Raw genomic sequence first — 23,914 nt, forward strand, 5'->3', positions numbered from 1 at the left:
CCCGCAATGCCTGGTAGAAGATTGCAAGCGTAAACTGTCCCTGAGCGTCAAACTGGAAGACAGATCAGGGTAGTTGGAATATTTTTGCTCTACAATCTTCTATCACAGTTACTGATTACTACTTTATGCCTTGCAGATTTGGGAGTGGTATACACGTTTGGAAGGAAGGAATGGTTCCCACGACATCTGAAAATTTGCAGAACGCATGGAAGTAGGCAGTCTTACTCTCTCTAGATGTCATTTTTAATGTTCACTAGGGTCAATATTTTGCTTTTGTTAATGCCACTATTATAACAAACCAGTCAGAGACCTTAAAAATGTGATATGAATAGAACTAATTAAGGGGTTGACCAGGACGTTCTCAGTTGCGGAGCTGCATAGCACAACTTTGTAAACTGTGTAGTGGCCGTGGTTGGGCTCTGCATATCCGCCCCTATTCAACTCGAAGGGGGGCAGTGAATATTAGTGATTGATTGTTCTCCCTTCCAGGTGGGTGCTGACTTTGGAGTGTGAGGGCTCCAGGAATACTCTGAGTGCCATTAAAACAGCAATAGAGGGCAACTTCATGGATAAAGAAAACCAGGAATCTCAGGGAATGTATTTATTTACTAGTGGGATTCCAGATCAGGATGTGGTGAGTGGCAATTCTTATGGATATTTGTAGGGTACGGTACTTTTTCTGCTCTAGTTTTTCTTTTTTTTTTAACATTACAACAATAAGCATGTTAGTCAACAGGCAGTCCGCATCTCCATACAGCAGACAAATGGACAACTTCTATAGAACTTATATATTTAGCTGCTGATAACATTTTTGTCTTTAACACCACAGAATGCAGTTCATGCCTACTTGTCGGAGGCAGTCAGCGGATGCGATCTACAGCTCCATGCTGGTCTGTTTACCGTCAGGGAGGACGGTGGCAATGACAGAAGTGATGCAGCTCGAGTTTTACAGGACTTAGCCCATGTCACTAATGGAAGATTTCACTGGTTTAATGACACCGGTAAGAGAATTGCACTTAGTAGCCAGCCGTACCTAACAGAAATAGTTCAGGTTAAAAAACAAAAAAAAATTCTCTGTGCTGAAAGCTATATATTAAACTCTTAAAGGTAATTGGACACCAGGTTTTTGCTACCCCATCGGAGAGGATCATGATATAGGGGCAGAGACACTGCTGCTGCTTCTGTCTGTGTGCTACAGAAAAAAAGCAGGAGTCCATTTCTCTGACCACTGTGTATAGGAGAGATCACAGCTGCTCTTCTCCATCCACTAGCTGAGAGACAACTGAAAATTGTAGATAGAGCCTGCATCGGGGAAAAATTGGTGAAGAACCTCAGGATACAAGTCATATAGTTACTGTTTTCTTGGTCGCTTCATTAGGGGCACAAAAAAAGATCTAAATGAAGGCTAGTCTGTGGAAATAGGGCTGTGCTCAGATGTAATCCGAGTGCAGCCCGTTGGTTTCTGCAAATTCATGCATGGCTGAGTGCAATCCAGTTATCGGATCAAACTCAGGCATGCTGCAATTTTTTTATCTGGCAGGTGCTCAGCCCCATAGAATAACATTAGGTCCAAGTGAGATGTGTTGTGATGTCAGATCCCACTCGGACTGAACAATACGGCCATGTGCATGACCCCTGAAACTTAAAAATAAGAATTCCTACAGAGGTTTTGGAGAACTTAAGTGAAAAGTTTGTCCAGAGGATTTTAAGCCTTTTGCATCAGCTTAATTAAACTGTTGATTGCTTGGAAGTTGTGAATCCAGGTCAGTAGACCAGCAATGTAGAGACATCTTCATGCTTTTGGCCATTTAGTGTATAAGAGGTGATATATAACCACCAAGGCTAGGTTAGGTGCCGAGTTCCCAATTATTGTAATCACTGCAAATACTAACTAAAATGTCCCCCCCCACAGCACTAAAGTGAACCTGGTATATATCACCGCCTATTAATCCAGGTCAGACATAGGATGTGACGGCCTTCACGGCTTGTTGAACTTTGGTATTATTTCCTTGCCCCTTTTGCAGATGTGATTGAAAGTGATGACATCAGGTCTCTTGTTTCCGAGATGGAGAAAGCTGTGAACTACTCCAATAAGGTATGTGCCGTCTTATATCCACTTATAGTGGTGGCAATCCCTGCAAGTGTGGTAGATGTCGAACAGCGGCGAGACATGCAACCGCAGGGACTAGAACATGGTATTAGGGCATGCGGATAGCACCCGAGCATGCTCAGATAACACCTTATCCCAGCACATTCGCTCATCACTATTAGACACCCATTGCCCTCACTGGCTTTTCGTGCTTCTTGGAAGTAACTAGTACGGTCTGAATGTTTATCATGTAGGTCATTTACAGGGCTCATCGATACCTCCACGTAATAAGACAGTAGTTTGTGTTTTTCTCATATGCAGTGTGCCTACTTGGTGGAAGCATTAAAATATCGTGCAAGGGCTAAAGACGAAAGCCTGAGTCCAGCAAACGCCTCAGAGGTCTCTTCTCAAAAGGAAAAGCAGAAGCCAAAAAAGCTTCCGCTTCCAAAGCCGACGGCTCTGACACTTGCTCGAATGGTTTGTAGCCTCCAGATCTGGTATAATGAGACTATGGTACCTGCCTGTCCGAGACATTGGTATGGGTGTGCTTAAGGTACCAGTGTCTCTCTCTCCTGACACCGGTGACTCCTTTCTAAAGTAGATCTTTAAACACGGACATTTCAAAGATGTTCTCAGATGGTTGAGTGTGCCACTATACACTTCCCAAATCCAGTTTTGTAGAATGCGCCACGCTACACCTTAATTCTGCTACTACATCCAGGACATAATTCTTGATATAGTTATGGTCTGCAGTCCAAGGTCAGCCTGACATTCACAATCCAAGTGCGGACCATGATGTCCTAGCTGGCCACGGGTCTCCTGACCTCCTGTGAATGAATGAAGCTGTTGAGTTTGGTCAGGAGACCATCCAGACATCACGGTCCACACTAGGACCTTGAATGTCGGAGGTGTGAAACTGGGCTAAGGAGATCACTGCTTTTGGCCTGTCTGTACTGATTCCCTGATGGCCTGGACACATGGTTCCGTCACATTGTGCCGCCTACCTGCCATTATGTCCCAAAAGTGCAGTATATGTAGCGATTCTCTATAATTCTGTTCTACACGTTCAGCAAGTTGGGGCTTCCCATGTTATAATGCATTAAAGTGTCTTTGGTTCCTGGTTCATACATTCATTGCCATCTATAAGTCCAAGAAGTATCGTTTCTCCTTGCGGAGAGTGACATGCTAAGCATGCCGAGATGAGGAGACTTAAAGCCGCAATGCTCCTCTGGGAAATATGCTAATTATGCAAATTGTCTCTTCAAAGAGGAAGAGGACTAGAACTCTAGCGCCACCTATTGGAAGTAGCAGTCCAGACAGTCAATGTCGACCCTTTAACGAGCCTTGTCACATGACTTAGGATAATAGCCAAACCAGAATCTCAATTTGCAGACGCTGTGTTTCAGGGTACTGCCCCTCATCAGTGCAAAGCGGAGATCTGGTTTGACTGAGAGAGAGGCGTCCGTCCGTCCGTCCGTCCGTCCGACCGAAGTCATCACTTATCTGATTTCCAGGGTCTCAGAGAAGACGAAGAAGGAAAGAAGGACCCTAACCTGAAAGCATTGCTGTGGAGACCAAATAGTGCCAAGGCGGACATTCCTCCAGGTATTTTATTCCTCCACATTATTATGTGACAGAATTTGAAATGTGTTTTCCCTCCGTATTTTATCGTATATTGCTGATACAAGCACGTAGATTTCTTCTATGTACCGTACAGATCTGTTGTACAGATTCACATTTTCAGATTCCATTCACTCCTATTGGAAAAAAAGCAAATGTACTAAACATACATATAAACTGTTAGATTCTGGACGGGAAGGCAGTGTCGGTAATCAGCCCTGATTTTTTCACTAGACTCATTTCCATTCATTGCAAGGTCACTTTTAAGGGGTTAATTGATTAAGGGTAAGTTCACACCGGGCGTTTTATAAGAGTTTTTTTTCTGCAACAAAACCTGATCTCCTGGCAGGAAAGAAGCTGCAGAAAAAAAGCGTTTGTTTTTTAAAGCGTTTTTTTGCTGCGGTTTTAACATGATAGATTTGGGGTTTTTTTGTGCATCCTGATAAAGTTTAATGCTGAAATAAAATTCCTATACTATAAAATTAGGCGTTGGCACATAAACCGCAGCAAAACCTGATGCCGGCATTTTTTTTTCTGTGGGTTTTAAGTGTTTTTTCACCACCCATTCATGTCAATGGGTGAAAAACGCTGAAAGAAGTGGCATGCTCCATTGTCAAAAAAAACATGCAAAGCACAAAATACTGATGACCAAAAAAAAAAAAACCAATGCGTGTGCATGAGATTTCTGAAATCTCATAGGCTTTGCTTGTACTGTAAAATGTAGCTGAAAATTTGCCTAAAAAAAGCATAGTAAAAATTGTAAAAATATCTAGTGTGAACTTCCCCTGATCTTCGCAGTGGTGACGTCACCGCTACAGCCGATCACTGGGCTGAGCAGTCTTGCGCGCAGAGAAGTGGTTCTAGGCAGGAAGGTCAAGAGTCGAGCATAGCCCCGCCCATGTTGCGCTTGCAGCCTCATTTACATAAAGATTTATTGTTCATTCTTTCAATCATGGAATATCCATTTGCGGACTGTGCACTTTTCTTTAATTCCATTCATTTGATTGTCCTAAGACGCTTGATAGATTCCCTTTAAGGTTTTTATTTTCTGGAACCGTCTGAGTAATGAGTGATGCTATGATGCAGACATGTCTCAAGGATTGATATACCGTAGTTACAGTATAAAAAATGTTTTACAGCTCAGCCATTTAAAGATTGGGGATTTACTAATGACAAGAAGGCGAAAAAAAAGAAATCAGCGAAAACGTCCATCAGTTCCTTTTATACCGAAAATGGGAAGGATATTGGTAAGCGACCATCCCGATTGTGAGCTAATAGTCCTCCTCACAAGGTTGTGAGCACACAGAATGTATGACTTTATTACATAATAATAATAAAATGATAATAATGATAAAATGCTTTTCTTCATTGGACCCCATGTACAGTCATGGCCGAAAGTGTTGGCACCCTTGAAATTGCTCCAGAAAATGAAGGATTTCTCCAAGAAACTTATTGCAATTACACATTTTGTTATACACATGTTTATTTCCTTTGTGTGTATTTGGAGCACCTCAGAAAAACAGAGAAAAAAGGTCAAACTGGACATAATTTCATACCAAACCCCCAAAATGGGCCGGACAAAATTGTTGGCACCCTCACCTTAATATTTGGTTGCACACCCTTTAGAATAAATAACTGCAATCAATCGCTTCCTATAGCCATCAACAAGCTTCTTACACCTCTCAGCTGGAATTATGGACCATTCTGCTTTTACAAACTGTTCCAGGTCCCTGATATTTGAAGGCGCCTTCTCCCAACAGCGATTTTAACATCTCTCCCCAGGTGTTCAATGAGATTTAGATCCAGACTCATTCCTGGCCTCTTCAGAACTCTCCAGCGCTTTGTGTCCATCCATTTCTGGGTGCGTCTTGAAGTATGTTTGTGGTCATTATGCTGCTCGAAGGCCCATGACCTAGGATGCAAACTCATGTTTCCGACACTGGGCACTACATTGCCACCAAAAATCATTTGGTAATCTTCAGATTTCATGATGCTTTGCACACAGTCAAGGCACCCAGTGCCAGAGGCAGCAAAACAACTCTGAAACATCTTTGAACCTCCACCATATTTGACTGTAGGTACTGTGTTCTTTTCTTTGTAGGTCTCGTTCCATTTTTGGTAAATAGTAGAATGATGTGCTTTACCAAAAAGCTCTATCTTGGTCTCATGTGTCCATAAGACACTTTCCCAGAAGGATTTTGGCTTATTCACGTACTGAGTCAGTAGTGGGGTCCTCCTGGGGTCTCCTGCCATAGCTGTTGTGAATTCCGCTCTTGGGCTCCCTCCGGTGGTTGTAAGTGGCACTTTTGTGAGTTCTGCTCTTGGGCTCCCTCTTGTGGTTTCTAGTGGTATGGCTGCTCCTTGGAGTTAGCTGTCATCAGCTGCCTCCACTTATTGTCCGCTATTTAAGTCTGGCTCTTTCTTCAGCCTTTGCCACTTGTCAATGTTCCAGGCTGGATTCACATCTCTGCTTGGATTCTCCTGGTTTCCTGACCAGTTCTGCAAAGATAAGTTCTGGCTTTGCTCATTTCAGTCCACATGTTGTGGACTTATTGTTCTGTGCATTCTATATTTGTCCAGCTTGTCAGTATGGATTTTTTCTGTTAGCTGGAAGCTCTGGGAAGCAGATTTACCCTCCACACCTTTAGTCAGGTGTGGAGATTTTGTAAACTCTGTGTGGATTGTTTTGTAGTTTTTATACTGACCGCACAGTATCCTTTCCTGTCCTATCTATCAAGCTAGACTGGCCTCCTATGCTAAATCTGATTTCATTTCTGCGTATGTTATTTTCCCCTCCTCTCACCGTCAATATTTGTGGGGGGCTATCTTTCCTTTGGGGATTTTCTCTGAGGCAAGATAGGTTTCCTGTTTCCATCTTTAGGGGAAGTTAGATCTTAGGCTGTGCCGAGGGGTCTAGGGAGCGTCAGGTACCCCCCACGGCTATTTTTAGTTGCGCTGCTAGGTTCAGGGTTTGCGGTCAGTACAGATACCATCTCCTTCAGAGCTTGTCTCATGTTGTTCCTAAACCACTAGATCATAACACATAGCGTTTCATTTCATTCAAATGTTGACAGGTAGCTCTCACTGACACTGATGCACCCGAGCCTGCAAGACAGCTGGAATTTCTTTGGAACTTGATTGGGGCTGCTTGTTGCCCTCAAAACTTCCCTGCATTGCAACTTTTCTTCAAATTTTCTCTGCTGTCCACGTTCAGGGAGATTAGCTACAGTGCCATGGGTTGTAAACATTTTGATTATGTTGCGCACCATAGATAAAGGAACATCAGGATCTCTGGAGATGGACTTGTAACCTTCAGATTGTTGATGTTGTTCAGCAATTTTGGTTCTCAAGTCCTCAGACAGTTCTCTTCTCCTCTTTCTGTTCTCTGAGCTTAGTGCGGCACACACAGACACACAATGCAAAGCTTGAGTCAACGTCTCCCCTTTTATCTGATTTCAGGTGTGATTTTCATATTGCCCACACCTGTTACTTGCCACAGGTAAGTTTGAGTGAGCATCACATGCTTGAAACACAGTTGTTTGCCAACAGTTTTGGAAAGATGCCAACAATTTTGTCCGACCCATTTTGGGGGTTTTGTGTGAAATTATGTCCAATTTGCCCCTTTTTCCTCTACTTTCTGGGAGAAATATTTCATTTTCTGGAACAACTTCAAGGGTACCAACACTTTCAGTCATAACTGTTTATATGTTTATGTTTGTATGTGTATATAATATATATATTGTAGCGATTTCACTCACTCAGCTGCGACGGCTGACACTCAGGAGACGTGTTCCTTTAAAGTTCACTGGGTTTATTGCTTCATAAACCATGTGGCAAAACAACAGAAAGCAAAATAGCCTTTGGTTCAGGCAAAGGAAAACAAGTGTCCAGTTCATCCGGCTCAGTCCTGAAGCCGAACACACTCAGGAGGGTTTCACCTCCACACATATCTGCTGTGTAAAGGATTAGCCAGTCTTATATAGGACTAACCACACCCAGTAATCTATCACATGATTAGCCATGTGGTCTGACATCACCACAGGTCCTGAAACACAAACATATGGTTATATAAAACAACGCAATATTCCGGGCTACATTACAGCAACAAGGCACTTATGTGGCACATACCTCCCATCGACTACACACCCTTTAGCCATGCTACAATATATATATATATATATATATATATATTTTTTTTTTTTAACATATTTTTTTCACACGCTGATTCAAGTAATCAGCGTGTGAAAAAAATATGTTAAAAAAATTCTATTCTATTCTAGAGTCATGCTTCCTGTTCTTTCAGGAAATTCAGATGCACATTAGCAGCAATAGACTGACCCGGATCCTATCTTTTTTATTGAAGCATTTAATGTGCATGTGAAAAACTCATTGAGATTGAGGAGGAGCTGTGGCATCACCTATTGTGAATGGTTGATATTGTTTTATTAGCTGTGTGTTGAGCTGTTACCTGTCACTGTAATCCTGCCTATGATGATAATGAGACTTCTAAAAAGTCTTCTGTGCAGAACAGGAAGTAGGAGTCTGATGTAGCCCCAGTGGCCAGTTTAAAAACTGCAAGATTTCTACTTTCTTTTTTTTTTTTTTTTAAATTCAGATTGTGATATGAAAAAAAAAATCAGAAAATTGTACAAAATATATTTAACACAGAAGTCTGATTTAAACAATAGGAATACGTTCTGTTTAAAGTCCATTGTGAAATGCAGCACACACAAAAAGCATTTTGGAATCTGTTCAAAACTAGCCATTGTCGAATCAAACGCCTGCAAAAAAAAACACTAAAGGAAAAAAAAAAATCCGAAAAACTTTTTAAAAACTCTTCAAAAACTCCATCAGAAAAAAAGGAGCCTTTCCTGGAGTGGTTTCCACTTATTCTTCACATATTGATTCTTTTTATTTCACCTGATTTTTGCATAGTGGAAATTTCTAAATCTGTTTGACATAAATTCATTTGACAGAATATTATGATATTTATTTTGTCACGACAGGGGTAGTGTATAAAGATTATCCGAAGACCAAGACTGTGAGGAAGTCTGTCCCGTTTATTGTGTTGCCTAAAGAAGAAGACGTCTGTTCTACAAAATCAGTAAGATGCTAATGGCTGGGGATTGCTCAGCTCCATAGCTGTATATGGCGGCAGTAATAACACCGTGATTACCATGTTAGTCCTCCTTCACACATCTAGATTTCCGGTTCTGGAAAATCCAGTACTGGTGTTGTCCGTGTGCACATGTACATCATTCATGGGTCATCCGTGTGCACCATCCGTGTGATACGTAATGGAATAGAATTGACAGATTTTTAGGTGCTCGATGTGCAAAGATAGAAATAAATATGAGGTACATAGATAGAAAATTAAATACATATATCTAAGGTAGATAGATATCCGTGAGATATATAATTAGTGCTTTGCTTTTGTAATCTACTGTACGTGTATTAAGCTAATAAATTAATTTAAAAAAATGACTTAGTTTTTTTTTTATAACCAGCAAAGGTAAAGCAGGCAGCTGTGAACTGATTATTATCAGGCTGGGAAGGTTTATTGATATTGGGAGGTTCACAGCTTAAAATTACAAGCCCGCAGCCACCACAGAATTGGCACATCACATTAGAAGTGCCGATTTTTGGCGCTTTGCCTCTCTCTTCCCAATTGCCCTCTTTCTCCTTCGCCACAATGGGGGACACATGACCATGGTCCTGTGTCCCCCAATGAGTGGCTCAGAGAAAAGGATTTTACGGTGAGTACACAAAAATCCCTATTTCGGTGGCAATTGGGGTAATGGTAGTTTGAGTACATGTTAGCTGTGATTGTTAAAAATCACAGCTGCCACCAAGCCCTGGGGTTAGTAATGGAGAGGTGTATATCAGATAATATAAGCCCTTAGCTGTCTTCTTTGCCTTTGCTGGTTATCAAAAATAGGGGAGACTCCATGTCATTTTTTTAAAATTGATCAGCTTAATACAAGTACGTTACTCTACACACTCAAAGCACTTATTATATATCTCACAGATATATGTCTACCCCATATCTTTCTACCCAATATCTATTTATCTATCCATAGTCTATCTATGGGCATACAGGAATTGGTCAATTGGTCAGGCTCCTCTGCGCATTTTTTACCCTTTTTTTTAATCATCATGTTTTATATATTCCTCCAATAAAGATTGTTTAATTTGTATTACTTGGGCTTCACTTCCTTTTTGTAAGTACATCTTACTGAGCAACAATACAAGAGAATAAAAAAAAAGGGAAGCAGTGAAGCCCGAGAAATAAAAATTAAACAATCTATATTGGAGGAATATATAAAACATGATGATAAAAAAGGGTAAAAAAAAATGTGCAGAGGAGCCTGTGCAGTGACAATCACCACGTAAACATATTAGGCATCAACAAGTAATTGTGACAAATAGATGGACAAAATAATAGTCCCAAAAATAGGTTTTAAAAAATTGCAAATGGATGTTAGTGACCCCTAGTGGTCAATCAGAATTATAGTAGTTAAACATGAAGTTGGTTTGTAAAACTGAATCATGGGTAGAAATCATGAAAGTGCAGTTCAATATAATAGAGCAACTAAGAAATATATATCATAGATAAAGTGACATGTAAATATCCAAACAAAGATATATAAAATAAAGTGCTAGTGCATTAGAATAACAGGGCATAGATGTGTATTTTACATATAATAAGACTACTAATGTAGGATAGACCCTAAGCATAGCACAAGCAGTGTGCAGATGCCGGGCAGCAGGCGAAGGAGGAGGAGGTGCAGGACATGCGTCGCGGCCCTAAGTGAGTCAACGTCCCTGCCGGGGGAGGGAGAAAACGTGCAGGGATGCCAACACTGCACCCCATATATATTATCTGTCTAGATCTTTTCAGATCTAACACCTAAACATCTGTAATTTCCATTCTGCATTGTATTCCGGTACGTTTCTCACGGATAGCATGCGGAGGTCACACCTTATGTCATCCGTGTGCACGTTTGCGGGGCGTATTGACATCCCTGCTGCCAGAAAAAATGGACCTGTGTATGTGTAGGTACGTAGACTTCATAGATTATAATGGGTCTACGTGTGTGTAAGTGTCTCCGGTACGTGTGAAAACTGTCACCACACATAGTGGAGACACGGACATGTGAAGGGGGCCTTAGATTAGTGTACAGTTAGGGCCAGAAATATTTGGACAGTGACACAATTTTCGCGAGTTGGGCTCTGCATGCCACCACATTGGATTTGAAATGAAACCTCTACAACAGAATTCAAGTGCAGATTGTAACGTTTAATTTGAAGGGTTGAACAAAAATATCTGATAGAAAATGTAGGAATTGTACACATTTCTTTACAAACACTCCACATTTTAGGAGGTCAAAAGTAATTGGACAAATAAACATAACCCAAACAAAATATTTTTATTTTCAATATTTTGTTGCAAATCCTTTGGAGGCAATCACTGCCTTAAGTCTGGAACCCATGGACATCACCAAACGCTGGGTTTCCTCCTTCTTAATGCTTTGCCAGGCCTTTACAGCCGCAGCCTTCTGTCTTGCTTGTTTGTGGGTCTTTCCATCTTATGTCTGGATTTGAGCAAGTGAAATGCATGCTCAATTGGGTTTAGATCTGGAGATTGACTTGGCCATTGCAGAATGTTCCACTTTTTGGCACTCATGAACTCCTGGGTAGCTTTGGCTGTATGCTTGGGGTCATTGTCCATCTGTACTATGAAGCGCCGTCCAATCAACTTTGCAGCATTTGGCTGAATCTGGGCTGAAAGTATATCCCGGTACACTTCAGAATTCATCCGGCTACTCTTGTCTGCTCTTATGTCATCAATAAACACAAGTGACCCAGTGCCATTGAAAGCCATGCATGCCCATGCCATCACGTTGCCTCCACCATGTTTTACAGAGGATGTGGTGTGCCTTGGATCATGTGCCGTTCCCTTTCTTCTCCAAACTTTTTTCTTCCCATCATTCTGGTACAGGTTGATCTTTGTCTCATCTGTCCATAGAATACTTTTCCAGAACTGATCTGGCTTCTTGAGGTGTTTTTCTGCAAATGTAACTCTGGCCTGTCTATTTTTGGTATTGATGAATGGTTTGCATCTAGATGTGAACCCTTTGTATTTACTGTCATGGAGTCTTCTCTTTACTGTTGACTTAGAGACAGATACACCTACTTCACTGAGAGTGTTCTGGACTTCAGTTGATGTTGTGAACGGGTTCTTCTTCACCAAATTAAGTATGCGGCGATCATCCACCACTGTTGTCATCCGTGGACGCCCAGGCCTTTTTGAGTTCCCAAGCTCACCAGTCAATTCCTTTTTTCTCAGAATGTACCCAACTGTTGATTTTGCTACTCCAAGCATGTCTGCTATCTCTCTGATGGATTTTTTCTTTTTTTTCAGCCTCAGGATGTTCTGCTTCACCTCAATTGAGAGTTCCTTTGACCGCATGTTGTCTGCTCACAGCAACAGCTTCCAAATGCAAAACCACACACCTGGAATCTACCCCTGACCTTTTAACTACTTCATTGATTACAGGTTAACGAGGGAGATGCCTTCAGAGTTAATTGCAGCCCTTAGAGTCCATTGTCCAATTACTTTTGGTCCCTTGAAAAAGAGGACGCTATGCATTACAGAGCTATGATTCCTAAACCCTTTCTCCGATTTGGATGTGGAAACTATCATATTGCAGCTGGGAGTGTGCACTTTCAGCCCATATTATATATATAATTGTATTTCTGAACATGTTTTTGTAAACAGCTAAAATAACAAAACTTGTGTCACTGTCCAAATATTTCTGGCCCTAACTGTACTGTACCAGCATAATATAATTTTGTGAAGAACTAAACAGAACTGCTTAACAGGGAAACAGGATCATGCTTTTTGATAATTTTTCATGTTGGATTTTTCTGCAACCAAAAACCTAAATAGGTCAAATTCTCTGTGCTGATGTTGCAAACGTGATGGTTAAGTCCAGCGTACGACACAACATATACAAACAACTGGATGGAATGGGGTGAGGAAGGCCCTAGCTGTTGGGAATGAGGGATGGGGCACCCCCTGAACTCCAACCTGAGCCTGTACCTAAACTCCCCTAATGCCCTAAGTGGGTCCTTCCCCCCGCCCCTGACCCGTGGCTAGTTCCTGATTGTCACCTCACTATTCTCTGGCTAGTGCACTGGCCGGCAAGGACGCTAGCCTCACCATTGCAGATGGTGAAAAACACAGGGAGAGGGACAACACAGACAGAAAAAGGGAAAATAGTACTTAACACTGTCCCTGATGTAAGGTACCCAGACCACAAACTCAACTAAAACAGTAGATTCACCCCTGAAACCAGAGAGCTTTTTACTCCAGGCTGGTCTTCACAGATTACTCTATAACCGACAGACAGCTGATGCGTCATGTGACTATTTAAAGGTTGGTGGGAGTGGTCACCACCTACATCAGCTGACTAGCAACAAAGCAGCTGCCAGCAAGAAAACTGACATCAACCCTTGCTGGCCCGAAAGGAAAAAAGCTACATTTAAATTATAGTGGAACCAGAGCTGCCACGAATAGGGGGGCAGCTTACTGTCTGTAAATCAATACAGAAAGTGTTTGGAGCTTTTAGGATGGAGCACTGGCCCTATAAAAAAGAAGAATACAAAATAAATTATGAGAAGACACAACGGTTTAATAGGTTTCATTAATCAACTTTATCCAGTCTTGGTTTTTTTTATACATTTTATAATTAAGAATATTGTGTTGTTATTATTTGTTTTATTTTTATATCTTATTTTCTCGACAAGTGGCTGAAAAGGTTTGGTTTAAAGAAGCTGAAGTTGGAGCTAACCCGGCTGGTGTTTGGCCCGGACTGCACTCATCAGAAAAAGCTGGTGCCCGCATTACATAAGAAAGTTTCTGCAAAATACTGCACTATTTTCCCCAGTGTGGAGATCAATGTAAGGCAGCTCTCTTCTTCCAGATAATAACTGATACTTATAGAATATTATTTAATACTAGATGGTGACCTGATTCTAATGCATCGGGTATTCTAGAATATGTATGTAGTTTATTTATGAAGTTTTCAGAATAATGCAATTTATACACAGGATTCGGCCGGCCGGGCGCAACCGATTAGCGAAGCGTGGTTCAAATTCCGTGCCAATTTGCGGCCGGACTGTGCCTGTCGCTGATTGGTCACGCCCGGCCGTCCGCGAACAATCAGTGAAGCCAGGGCCGGCTTCAGGTTTTTGAGGGCCCTGGGCGAAGAGTCTCAGTGGGCCCCCCTCTTTAACACATACCACAAATCATGATGCACAGATACAGCACAGAAATATACCCCAACCAAGTAGCATATAACACAGCCCAGGTAGCATATAACACAGCCCACGTAGCATATAGCACAGCCCACGTAGCATATAGCACAGCCCACGTAGCATATAGCACAGCCCACGTAGCATATAGCACAGCCCACGCAGTATATAGCACAGCCCACGCAGTGTAGAACACAGCCCACGTAGTATATAGCACAGCCCACGCAGTGTATAACAGCACACGTAGTATATAGCACAGCCCACGCAGTGTATAACACAGCCCACGCAGTATATAACACAGCCCACGTAGTATATAACAAATGTCACGTAGTATATAACACAGCCCACGTAGTATATAACACAGCCATGTAGTATATAGCACAGCCACGTAGTATATTGCCCAGCCATGTATATTGGACAGCTACGTAGTATATAGCACATCCCACGTAGTATATAGCACAGCTCACGCAGTAAATAACACAGCCACGTAGTATATAGCACAGATCACATAGTATATAGCACAGCTCACGCAGTATATAACACAGCCACGTAGTATATTGCCCAGCCATGTAATATATTGCACAGCTATGTAGTATATAGCACAGCTCACGCAATATATAACACAGCTACATAGTATATTGCCCAGCCACGAAATATATTGCACAGCCCACGTAGTATATAGCACAGAGACGCAGTATATAACCCAGCTCACGCTGTATATAACACAGCCCACGTAGTTTATAGCACAGTGATGTAGTATATAGCACAGCCCACATAGTATATAGCACAGAGACGTAGTATATAACACAGCCCACGCAGTATATAACAGCCCACGTAGTATATAACACAGCCCACGTAGTATATGGCAATGTGGGCACCATATCCCTGTTAAAAAAAAGAATTAAAATAAAAAATAGTTATATACTCACCTTCCGGCGGCCCCCGGATCCAGGCGAGGCGTTTAGCTATGCTCCTCGCGACGCTCCGCTCGCGAGACTGCAATGCATGGCCCGGAGTGTCAAGAGGAGCGGGAAAGGCGCCGGAAGGTGAGTATATAATGATTTTTTATTTTTTTTATTATTTTTAACATTAGATCTTTTTACTGCATAGGCAGCATCAATAGTAAAAAGTTGGTCACACAGGGTTAATAGCAGCGTTAACGGAGTGCGTTACACCGCGGCATAACGTGGTGTAAAGCAGCCATTAGCCCTGTGTGAGCGCTGACTGGAGGGGGCACTGACAGAGTAGGGAGGGGCGAATTCGCGGCCGTGCCCGTCGCTGATTAGTCGCGGCCTGCAAGCTGCGACCATTCAGCGACGCAGGATTTCTGTGACAGACAGACAAACAAACAGACGGAAGTGCCCCTTAGATGATTATATATAGATTTGGAATAATTTAAGGGTTTTTGTAATGTCAGAAGATTTTCTATGTTATCAAACCATTAGGATATGTTCTCACTAAGGTTTTTTTTCCAAGAATTTTCAGTCTACATTTTTTTAATCATATACGTCTGGTCTAAATTTCCATGACTTCTTTCAGAAGCCACTCTTCTTATGGATGATGCTTCCTGCATTACTGATAAGACTAAAGGAATCTGTCACTTGTTTATGTTGTTTATCTGCCCTTTATGGAAAAAGAGTGTAATTGATATTTTAGAATAGAATAAATGCAAATGTTCATTTAAAACTACTGTGTCTACTCATAAGATCAAAAGTATATTTATGCCGGTTCCTATAGTAGATAATTATATGTTACTTATTATCTTAGATTTTGCTCTTTGGCTGCTTCTTAGCTCATTTCTGTTAGATTAGACCCTTGATGAGTGACAGTGTCTACAGGGACCCAAAGGTAGTCTGAGACACGCCCCCTGTCTCCTCATTGGGTCAGGTTGCTGCTCTCTCCCTCCCACTGCAGCTCTGCCTCTTCTGATTGGTTGCTGTGTTTAAGCCCATGTTTTTCACAGCGGCGACCAGGATTCAATGGCTACTGATTTCCATTATATGAATGGGAGAAAGATTGAAGAATACTAAACCAACTGTAATGCCTTACCTGATAAGGTGGATCCATAAAATAACTGATCCAGATTTTGCAGATATAAAATCAACATGGACATGTCATGTAGCAGAGTTGATGTAGCAGAGCTGGTTCGTTGATGGAGCAGAGTTGATGCTTCTGGCTAATGGAGCAGAGCTGGAATGCTGATGGAGTAGAGTTGTTACTTCTGGCTGATGTAGCAGAGCTGGAATGCTGATGGAGCAGAGTTGTTACTTCTGGCTGATGTAGCAGAACTGGAATGCTGATGGAGCAGAGTTTTACTTCTGGCTGATGTAGCAGAACTGGATCGCTGATGGAGCAGAGTTGTTGCTTCTGGCTGATGTAGCAGAACTGGAATGCTGATGGAGCAGAGTTGTTACTTCTGGCTGATGTAGCAGAGCTGGGATGCTGATGGGGCAGAGTTGTTACTTCTGGCTGAGGTAGCAGAACTGGGATGCTGATGGAGCAGAGTTGTTGCTTCTGGCTGAGGTAGCAGAGCTGGGATGCTGATGGGGCAGAGTTGTTACTTCTGGCTGATGTAGCAGAACTGGGATGCTGATGGAGCAGAGTTGTTGCTTCTGGCTGAGGTAGCAGAACTGGGATGCTGATGGAGCAGAGTTGTTGCTTCTGGCTGAGGTAGCAGAGCTGGAATGCTGATGGAGCAGAGTTGTTACTTCTGGCTGATGTAGCAGAGCTGGGATGCTGATGGGGCAGAGTTGTTACTTCTGGCTGAGGTAGCAGAGCTGGGATGCTGATGGAGCAGAGTTATTGCAGCTGACTTGTGTAACAGTATAGAATTACTGAAGTAACAGACCTCCAGTGAGGCTGATGTAGCATTGCTGGCACAATGTAGTGGCGCCATGTGAATAATCGTGCGGCCCCCACCGCCTGATCTGCGTGGATGGTCATGGCTGTGTGTCGGGTTGCTGTAGGGGAAGTCTGAATGGTATGAGCCTTGTGTATACAGTATACAGTCTTCATAAGTCCTAACAAAGTATGTGATTGCATAACATTAGGATTCTTTTTTTACAGGGAGTTGTGAAGCATCTTCAGTTTCAACCCAAGGAGTTGGAAGAATACATTGAACAGCTGGAAAAAACGTTAAAGCGCTACATCCAGCGGCTTCAGTGGCTTCTTTCGGGTAACCACCGTATTTCTCTTCCTGCAACAACAAAAAAAACTCTGCATATTTTTTTTCAGACATGACGTATAAGTGGATGAGGTTTTCAAAATCTAAACATGTAGAAGAAAAAATGAATATGAATATCCGAGCGTGCTGCGTATGTGTAAAAACCAAAGCAGGCTCATAAAATGCCTTCTAAATACGTGTGCTCGACATTGCAGGGAGTCGCCGACTGTTCGGCACTATATCCGAGGACAAGGTCTGTATACTTATTGATGCCTCCAGCTCTATGGCTCCATTTCTGGCCGAACTGCAGAAGGGGTTAATATCGCTGCTCTGGGATCAACTACTGCCAAGAAATGTTTGGTAAGTGAAGATTGATTGATTTTTTTTTTAAATAAAATGTACAGTCCCGTCCATCTTTAATTCATGGCAGAAATGCTTCTTCTTTCACTCATTGACTTATAGCATCACTCTGGCGGTTTTTTTTTTTCTATGTTGTATAACTTTAGTTCGTGCTTATTATGTGTTAAGTACATGAATTAACTCCTTCATTCACCATGATGGATATATGCGTCATGGAGCGGGTCGGGGTTTGTGGAGCAGGCTCAGAACTTGAGCCTGCTCTACCTAGGGCAGGTGCTGGCTGTGTTATACACCTCGGGTGCTGGCTCTGTTCCAGCAGTGTCTGCACTGACTGTCCCGGGGACATCGTTGTACTAATTGTGTCACGCAATCCCTACGGCCAATGTCATACAATCCCTGGGAGAGCCAGCTGGAAAACGCCAACATCGGAGGTGAGTATAGGTGTTATTATGTAGTGGACAACCCCTTCAATAATTTTTCTAGAGCTTCATCTAATTTAAGCGACTAGGACTGAGATGTAATATCAAGCACAAAAGTAGGGAGCTGACCAGTTTAAGAAGCGGAGTAAAGAATTGGCTGCAGCCCATCAGATCGGCTGCAGTGTTCACATCACATACACAATGTCACAAGGTCATCAGGGGAAATAGCGCTCGAAGAGGAGATGCGGCGTGGGACCGAACATACTGTTAAGTGTTTTTTAGGACAATAAAAATACGTGATCCAGTAGTGACCAATACCTTTAACTTTCATCTTATATGATCTGAAGTCTTAAAGAACAAAATATTGGTAAATGTTCATTATTGATTCATACAAATGGGGATTTTCATCCTAATTGCGTTGTCCTGCAAAACTGGGACCGAGGCAGCAAATTTTCTGTAGCAAATAAACCTGACCCTTGCACATTCTTTCAGGGTTTTTTCGCTGCTCACCTTTTTTTTCACATTATTTTGCTGCATTTTCTAGGAGGTTAGAAATGATTTATGTGTTTATTTTTCATCCGTACATTGAACAGGTTTAATATGATAAGCATTGCGGAAAGCATGGATCCCTGGCAGGAGTGCTTGGTAGAGGCCTCTGATGAAGCTTGCCAGGATGCGGTGCGATGGCTTTCCAGGCTGAAGCCTCGGGGAAACACCTGCATCCTTCATGCTCTGGAGGTTGGTGCCATGTCTCGGGACCTCGCTTTTCACCTTTATAGACGTTTTTCTTCTAGATGCCATTGTAAGACATTCTGTAGCACAGATATAATAATACTTTTCACAATTCCTTATCTGCAGTCAGGAGCTTGTCTCGAAGTCTAACTTTTGGGGGGTGCAGGTGCCAGGAAGGGGATGGTACATGGTCCACATCACTTAGTACTGTGACAAATGCTTATGAAACTTGCAAGGAGGGAGAGACTTAGAGAACTTGTCAAATATCCGAAATATGTAATGTTTATACCTTTTGTGGATGTCGATATTCTCCCAAATCTGGCATTGTTATTTTGTGTTCCCGCACCTCACCATTCCTGAGATCTGGTCCTCTGTTTCCTGTGTGTAAATTTAGTCTTTTTAGTCACTGGGCATGGTCCTGAGGAAGGATTGAGGACCTCTCCCACTTGGCTAAAAAGACTGGATTTAAATAGAGGAAAGAGGGGACCTTGTCTCAGGATCATAGAGGCACAGGAACAAAAAATCAGAAAGGCCGGATTCAGGAGAACAGCGGCATTTAGGGTGGCTTCTGAGCTCATACATTGTCACGCCGTGTCCGGGGAAGAGTGTCCCTATATTTCCCCTAATCTAGAGAATTCCTAGTGTAACCCTGGGGTACTCCTGAAGGTGGAGATGCCTGGTTCTAGTACCTCTCTGTGCTGCTATGAAATCCTATGCAGCTTCCACCATTTCCCCAGTGAGGGAATATAAGGGGTAACACTGGATGTACAGACAGGGGCAAACCAAGGCACAATAATATGACAGCACAGGATAAAATACAAAGGGAAGATGTGTGAACAGTAACGGGGCAGAAAAGCAACACTAAGGAATGCCAACAAGGGGAAGAAATAGGTATTCACAACAAATCGCATGCAACAATGCCAGGAGCAGAATGGAGATTCTATAGCTGGCAGGGAGGGAAAACAGAAACAGATTTATATAATGCAAGGGTGCGGTTCCAATAAGCAGTACGGCCAATAGACAACGAGGAATTCTAAACCATGCCCATGCAACAAGAAACCTGTTAAGTGAGTGCAGCAAGCTGAGTGCAGTCCCGATTTCCATGGATTGACAGAATAGAGAAGATGGAGAATGTTCTTCTCCTCTTCCGAGAGAATTGGGCCACACTCTGATAGGATAGAGTGAATTGTCATCTGTCTTATAGCAGCACACATGTAAATCCTGTGGAATTGGATCATTTCATTCTACATGACACCAGTAATAAAAGAACCATAGAAATAACCGGCTAAAGCATGATAAAAATATTATATTTACAGAAAATGAAAAATCTTACCTACTACATCTCATCTTGTTTCAGAAAGGTTTTACTTATCCAGATGTCAAAGGTGTTTATCTGCTGACAGACGGGAAGCCGGACATTAGCTACAACCTGCTGCAGGCAGAACATCTCCTGAAGTCCCGGAATATCAAAGTGCACACTGTGTCTTTTAACAGTTCGGAAAGGTACGAGCCAAGTAAATACGTAAAAGCAATAGTGCATATTAATAACATAGGGTACTTAGTAAACACTGGTTTTGATACAAAAAAACATAAAAGCCATCCCATCAGCATCAATCCCTGCATGTGTTGCGCCTGTCAAACAACCGCGAAGACTCGAACATATTATTCGAATACACTGAAATACTTGATTAGCACTCGAGCATGCTTAGATAACACCTTATGCCAGCACGCTCACTCATCACGGTCTATTCCCATGTCGGACATTTATGGCATAACCATTAGCAAGTGTGCACGGCTATTTCCCAAACTCTTATAGAAGTAAATATACAGTGGCAAACACGTGTGACCATGGCTCTGGAGCGAAAAAACGGGGCCCCAGTCTCAAGATAGACGCTCGTCTCATAGGCCGGACATGCACCTGTAAGACATCTAGAGCATATCTTGTTCATGTGCCATATTGTAAATGTCCAAGATGGTAGTAACCTTTTAATACGGCAGACATTTTTGCTGGACTACACCAGTCTCTAGCTAATAAGTTGCACTGGAATAAATTAAACAATAGCCTATTAATTAATTATCATTTACAAAGGTGCAAACTTTCAAGCGTTTAAATATTTATTTCATAAAATATTTTTATTTATTTATTTTTTGCTTTATTTCTTTATTTTTGTATTTACTTTATTCATTTACTTGACTTTTTATTAAGTTTAGATCAGGAAATGAATTTCTGAAAACCTTGGCGGCTCTGTCAGGAGGGCGATACCATTCTCGACAGGGCGACACGGACGGACATTTCGTTGCGCACAGGATGTTGACCGAGGGATTCTCAGATGAAGACGTAGGTATCAGCGGAGGATGATCAGTAAAGGTGGCCGTACAGAAGATGGCCAAACAAAGACTACAAAAAAAAAAAAATAAGAAGAACTTGGTTCCAAAATCCAAAATGAATCAGATTTTATAGTAGAACCTGCAAAAATGATTAAATAACCTGAAAAAGAGAAACGAAAAAAAATAAGACATTTTAGATTTTTCACTCTCATTTATTGGTTGATGGCTTTTGAGATGTAAAATATTCCATTAACATTTAATAATCAAATTAATTTGTTTTCTTTTTTTCTTTCTTTTTTTTACAATAGGATCCAGTTCTCCCAGTTTTTGAAGGGGATGATTTAAAGAGACTTGCAAAAGAAATAGACAGAGCTCGCCGCTTCGTCACCCAGGCAAGATCTTTTCGGTATGTAATATATCCACCTTAATGTATCCATTATACTAATGGCATCTGTATTTATAACTTATTTTTTTTACAAAGCCTGTCTTTTATGCCTTTATTTTAAGGCTATACTACATAGATATCATAGTACAAACATGGACAAACATGGATCAGTTACGGACGTTCACATAACACATGAATATACATACTGTACGCATTAATATCACATAAAAAAAAAAAAACAAGAACTGATTGCGTGTTGTCTATAACAGGACTCTGATAATGGAAAAACAGATGTCGGCCTCCGGAGACGCGTCATTGGACGGAAGTGATGTTTCAGGTAAGAATCAACAGAATTTCTAATATACCCAGCGACATTGTAAAGTTCTTGGTCCCTTTCAGTATATTGGGGTCTTTTAGTTTTTGGGTAGTGGACCTTTAAATTCTGAGTGATCCCTGCCTTGTTATATCCACGTATAAAGTGCTTCCTACTCACTGAGTTGCGGATTAGTAGATTTAATCTGTAAGGGTTTTGGATGAGATTCCTTTATACATTAATCTGTGGGTGACTCGCAATCCTTTGTCTCTGATTTGAAGCGTGGAGATTAATAAGTTTGACACATATAAAGAGATGAAGACGCGACTAGAGGACTGGGCATGTTTCCTTAGACATAACAAGCCACTACTGGACTGTCGGTAGCTCATCACACGCATCAAAATCCTGCTTGTTGTTTTCCTTGTACACCATCGGCATTTCTTTCATCCATTTTTCCCAGGACAAGAGAATAACATTTGTATAAACATCTAATTTCTATGCAGTTTGCTGACTGCCTATGGGAAATCAAATAAGCCTCAGCTGAATGAAGGTGACATGAATGATCTGTCAATAAGAAATATGAGAGAGAGGTGACTCCGGTGTGTTGACCGCAGGCGACCTATAGTCCCCGTTTGTTGTATGTTCTACAACCCACTTTATTCAATACTGAAATAGTACATGTCACTCCTAAGGTAGGAACGGACGCCTGGAAGCCGAGATGCCCTGAAATGTGGCCCAAAGCTGTGCAGTTGCGTGGAAGGTTTTGCTGTGAGGTAAACATGCGGTCAAAGGAGCTCTCCATGCAGGTGGAACAAGCCATCCTTAAGCTGCGAAAACAGAAAAAACCCATCCGAGAAATTGCTACAATATTAGGAGTGGCAAAATCTACAGTTTGGTACATCCTGAGAAAGAAAGAAAGCACTGGTGAACTCATCAATGCAAAAAGCCCTGGGCGCCCACGGAAGACAACAGTGGTGGATGATCGCAGAATAATCTCCATGGTGAAGAGAAACCCCTTCACAACAGCCAACCAAGTGACCAACACTCTCCAGGAGGAAGGCGTATCAATATCCAAATCTACCAGTCTTCATCCCAACCCTAACCCATCTCTTCAACCTATCACTTACAACTGGCGTTTTCCCCTCAAGCTTTAAACATGCCTCAATCACACCTATCCTCAAAAAGCCCTCTCTTGACCCATCCTCTGTATCTAGCTATCGCTAGCTTCTCCCCTTTGCCTCAAAACTACTGGAACAACATGTCCATCTTGAACTGTCCTCTGTTATGAGCTGGTGGTTTAGGAACAACATGAGATATGGAAAAAATCCATAATGACAAGCTGGACAAATATAGAATGCACAGAACAATAAGTCCACAACATGTGGACTGAAATGAGCAAAGCCAGAACTTATCTTTGCAGAACTGGTCAGGAAACCAGGAGAATCCAAGCAGAGATGTGAATCCAGCCAGGAACATTGACAAGTGGCACAGGCGAAAGAAAGAGCCAGACTTAAATAGCGGACAATAAGTGGATGCAGCTGATGACAGCTAACTCCAAGGAGCAGCCATAACACTAGAAACCACAAGAGGGAGCCCAAGAGCAGAACTCACAAAAGTGCCACTTACAACCACCGGAGGGAGCCCAAGAGCGGAATTCACAACAGTACCCCCCCCCTTGAGGAGGGGTCACCGAACCCTCACCAGAGCCCCCAGGCCGATCAGGACGAGCCAAGTGAAAAGCACAAACCAAATCGGTAGCATGGACATCGGAGGCAACAACCCAAGAATTATCCTCCTGGCCATAACCCTTCCACTTGACAAGATACTGAAGCCTCCGCCTCGAAAAATGAGAATCCAAAATCTTCTCAACCTCATATTCCAACTCTCCCTCAACCAACACCGGGGCAGGAGGCGTGTACTATGGAGGACAGAGAATGAACTTCAATCCAATATTGCAGCCAGCATGCAGCCAGCGGGTAAGGAAAGGGTGAATCAAAAACCCAAAAACCCCGCCTCCATGGCTGAAGATTGTTCCCTCCAAATTCAGGTGACAGTGTCCCTTTAATAGCACAATCACAGTCCCTATGTGGAGGAAGGGAACTGGACTTGGGCTCATCAAATACATCCTGGAAATCCGACAAAAACTCAGGGACCTCAGAAGAGGGGGAAGAGGAAATTGACATCA

General features: G+C 42.2%; 1 protein-coding gene across 2 annotated transcripts in view; it reads left to right on the forward strand.

Annotated features, from left to right (window-relative positions):
- Positions 1 to 23,914, forward strand: part of VWA3A (von Willebrand factor A domain containing 3A) — a 79,764-nt gene that overhangs the window by 42,081 nt on the left and 13,769 nt on the right. Inside the window, exons 18-33 of one of the 2 annotated variants that reach the window (XM_069734169.1) lie at positions 137 to 211; positions 490 to 634; positions 830 to 1,001; positions 2,025 to 2,095; positions 2,411 to 2,566; positions 3,604 to 3,694; positions 4,849 to 4,956; positions 8,716 to 8,813; positions 13,523 to 13,675; positions 17,096 to 17,204; positions 17,408 to 17,552; positions 18,565 to 18,709; positions 20,061 to 20,206; positions 20,915 to 21,041; positions 21,340 to 21,437; positions 21,686 to 21,753. In XM_069734169.1, coding sequence (XP_069590270.1) covers positions 137 to 211; positions 490 to 634; positions 830 to 1,001; positions 2,025 to 2,095; positions 2,411 to 2,566; positions 3,604 to 3,694; positions 4,849 to 4,956; positions 8,716 to 8,813; positions 13,523 to 13,675; positions 17,096 to 17,204; positions 17,408 to 17,552; positions 18,565 to 18,709; positions 20,061 to 20,206; positions 20,915 to 21,041; positions 21,340 to 21,437; positions 21,686 to 21,753 — 1,907 coding nt within the window. Of the gene's footprint in view, positions 1 to 136; positions 212 to 489; positions 635 to 829; positions 1,002 to 2,024; positions 2,096 to 2,410; positions 2,567 to 3,603; positions 3,695 to 4,848; positions 4,957 to 8,715; positions 8,814 to 13,522; positions 13,676 to 17,095; positions 17,205 to 17,407; positions 17,553 to 18,564; positions 18,710 to 20,060; positions 20,207 to 20,909; positions 21,042 to 21,339; positions 21,438 to 21,685; positions 21,754 to 23,914 lie in introns of those variants that run through there. The other variant, XR_011314708.1, reaches the window with a different exon arrangement.

This window comes from Ranitomeya imitator, chromosome 7 (genome assembly GCF_032444005.1).
Source record: "Ranitomeya imitator isolate aRanImi1 chromosome 7, aRanImi1.pri, whole genome shotgun sequence".
NCBI classification, from domain to species: Eukaryota; Metazoa; Chordata; class Amphibia; order Anura; family Dendrobatidae; genus Ranitomeya; species Ranitomeya imitator.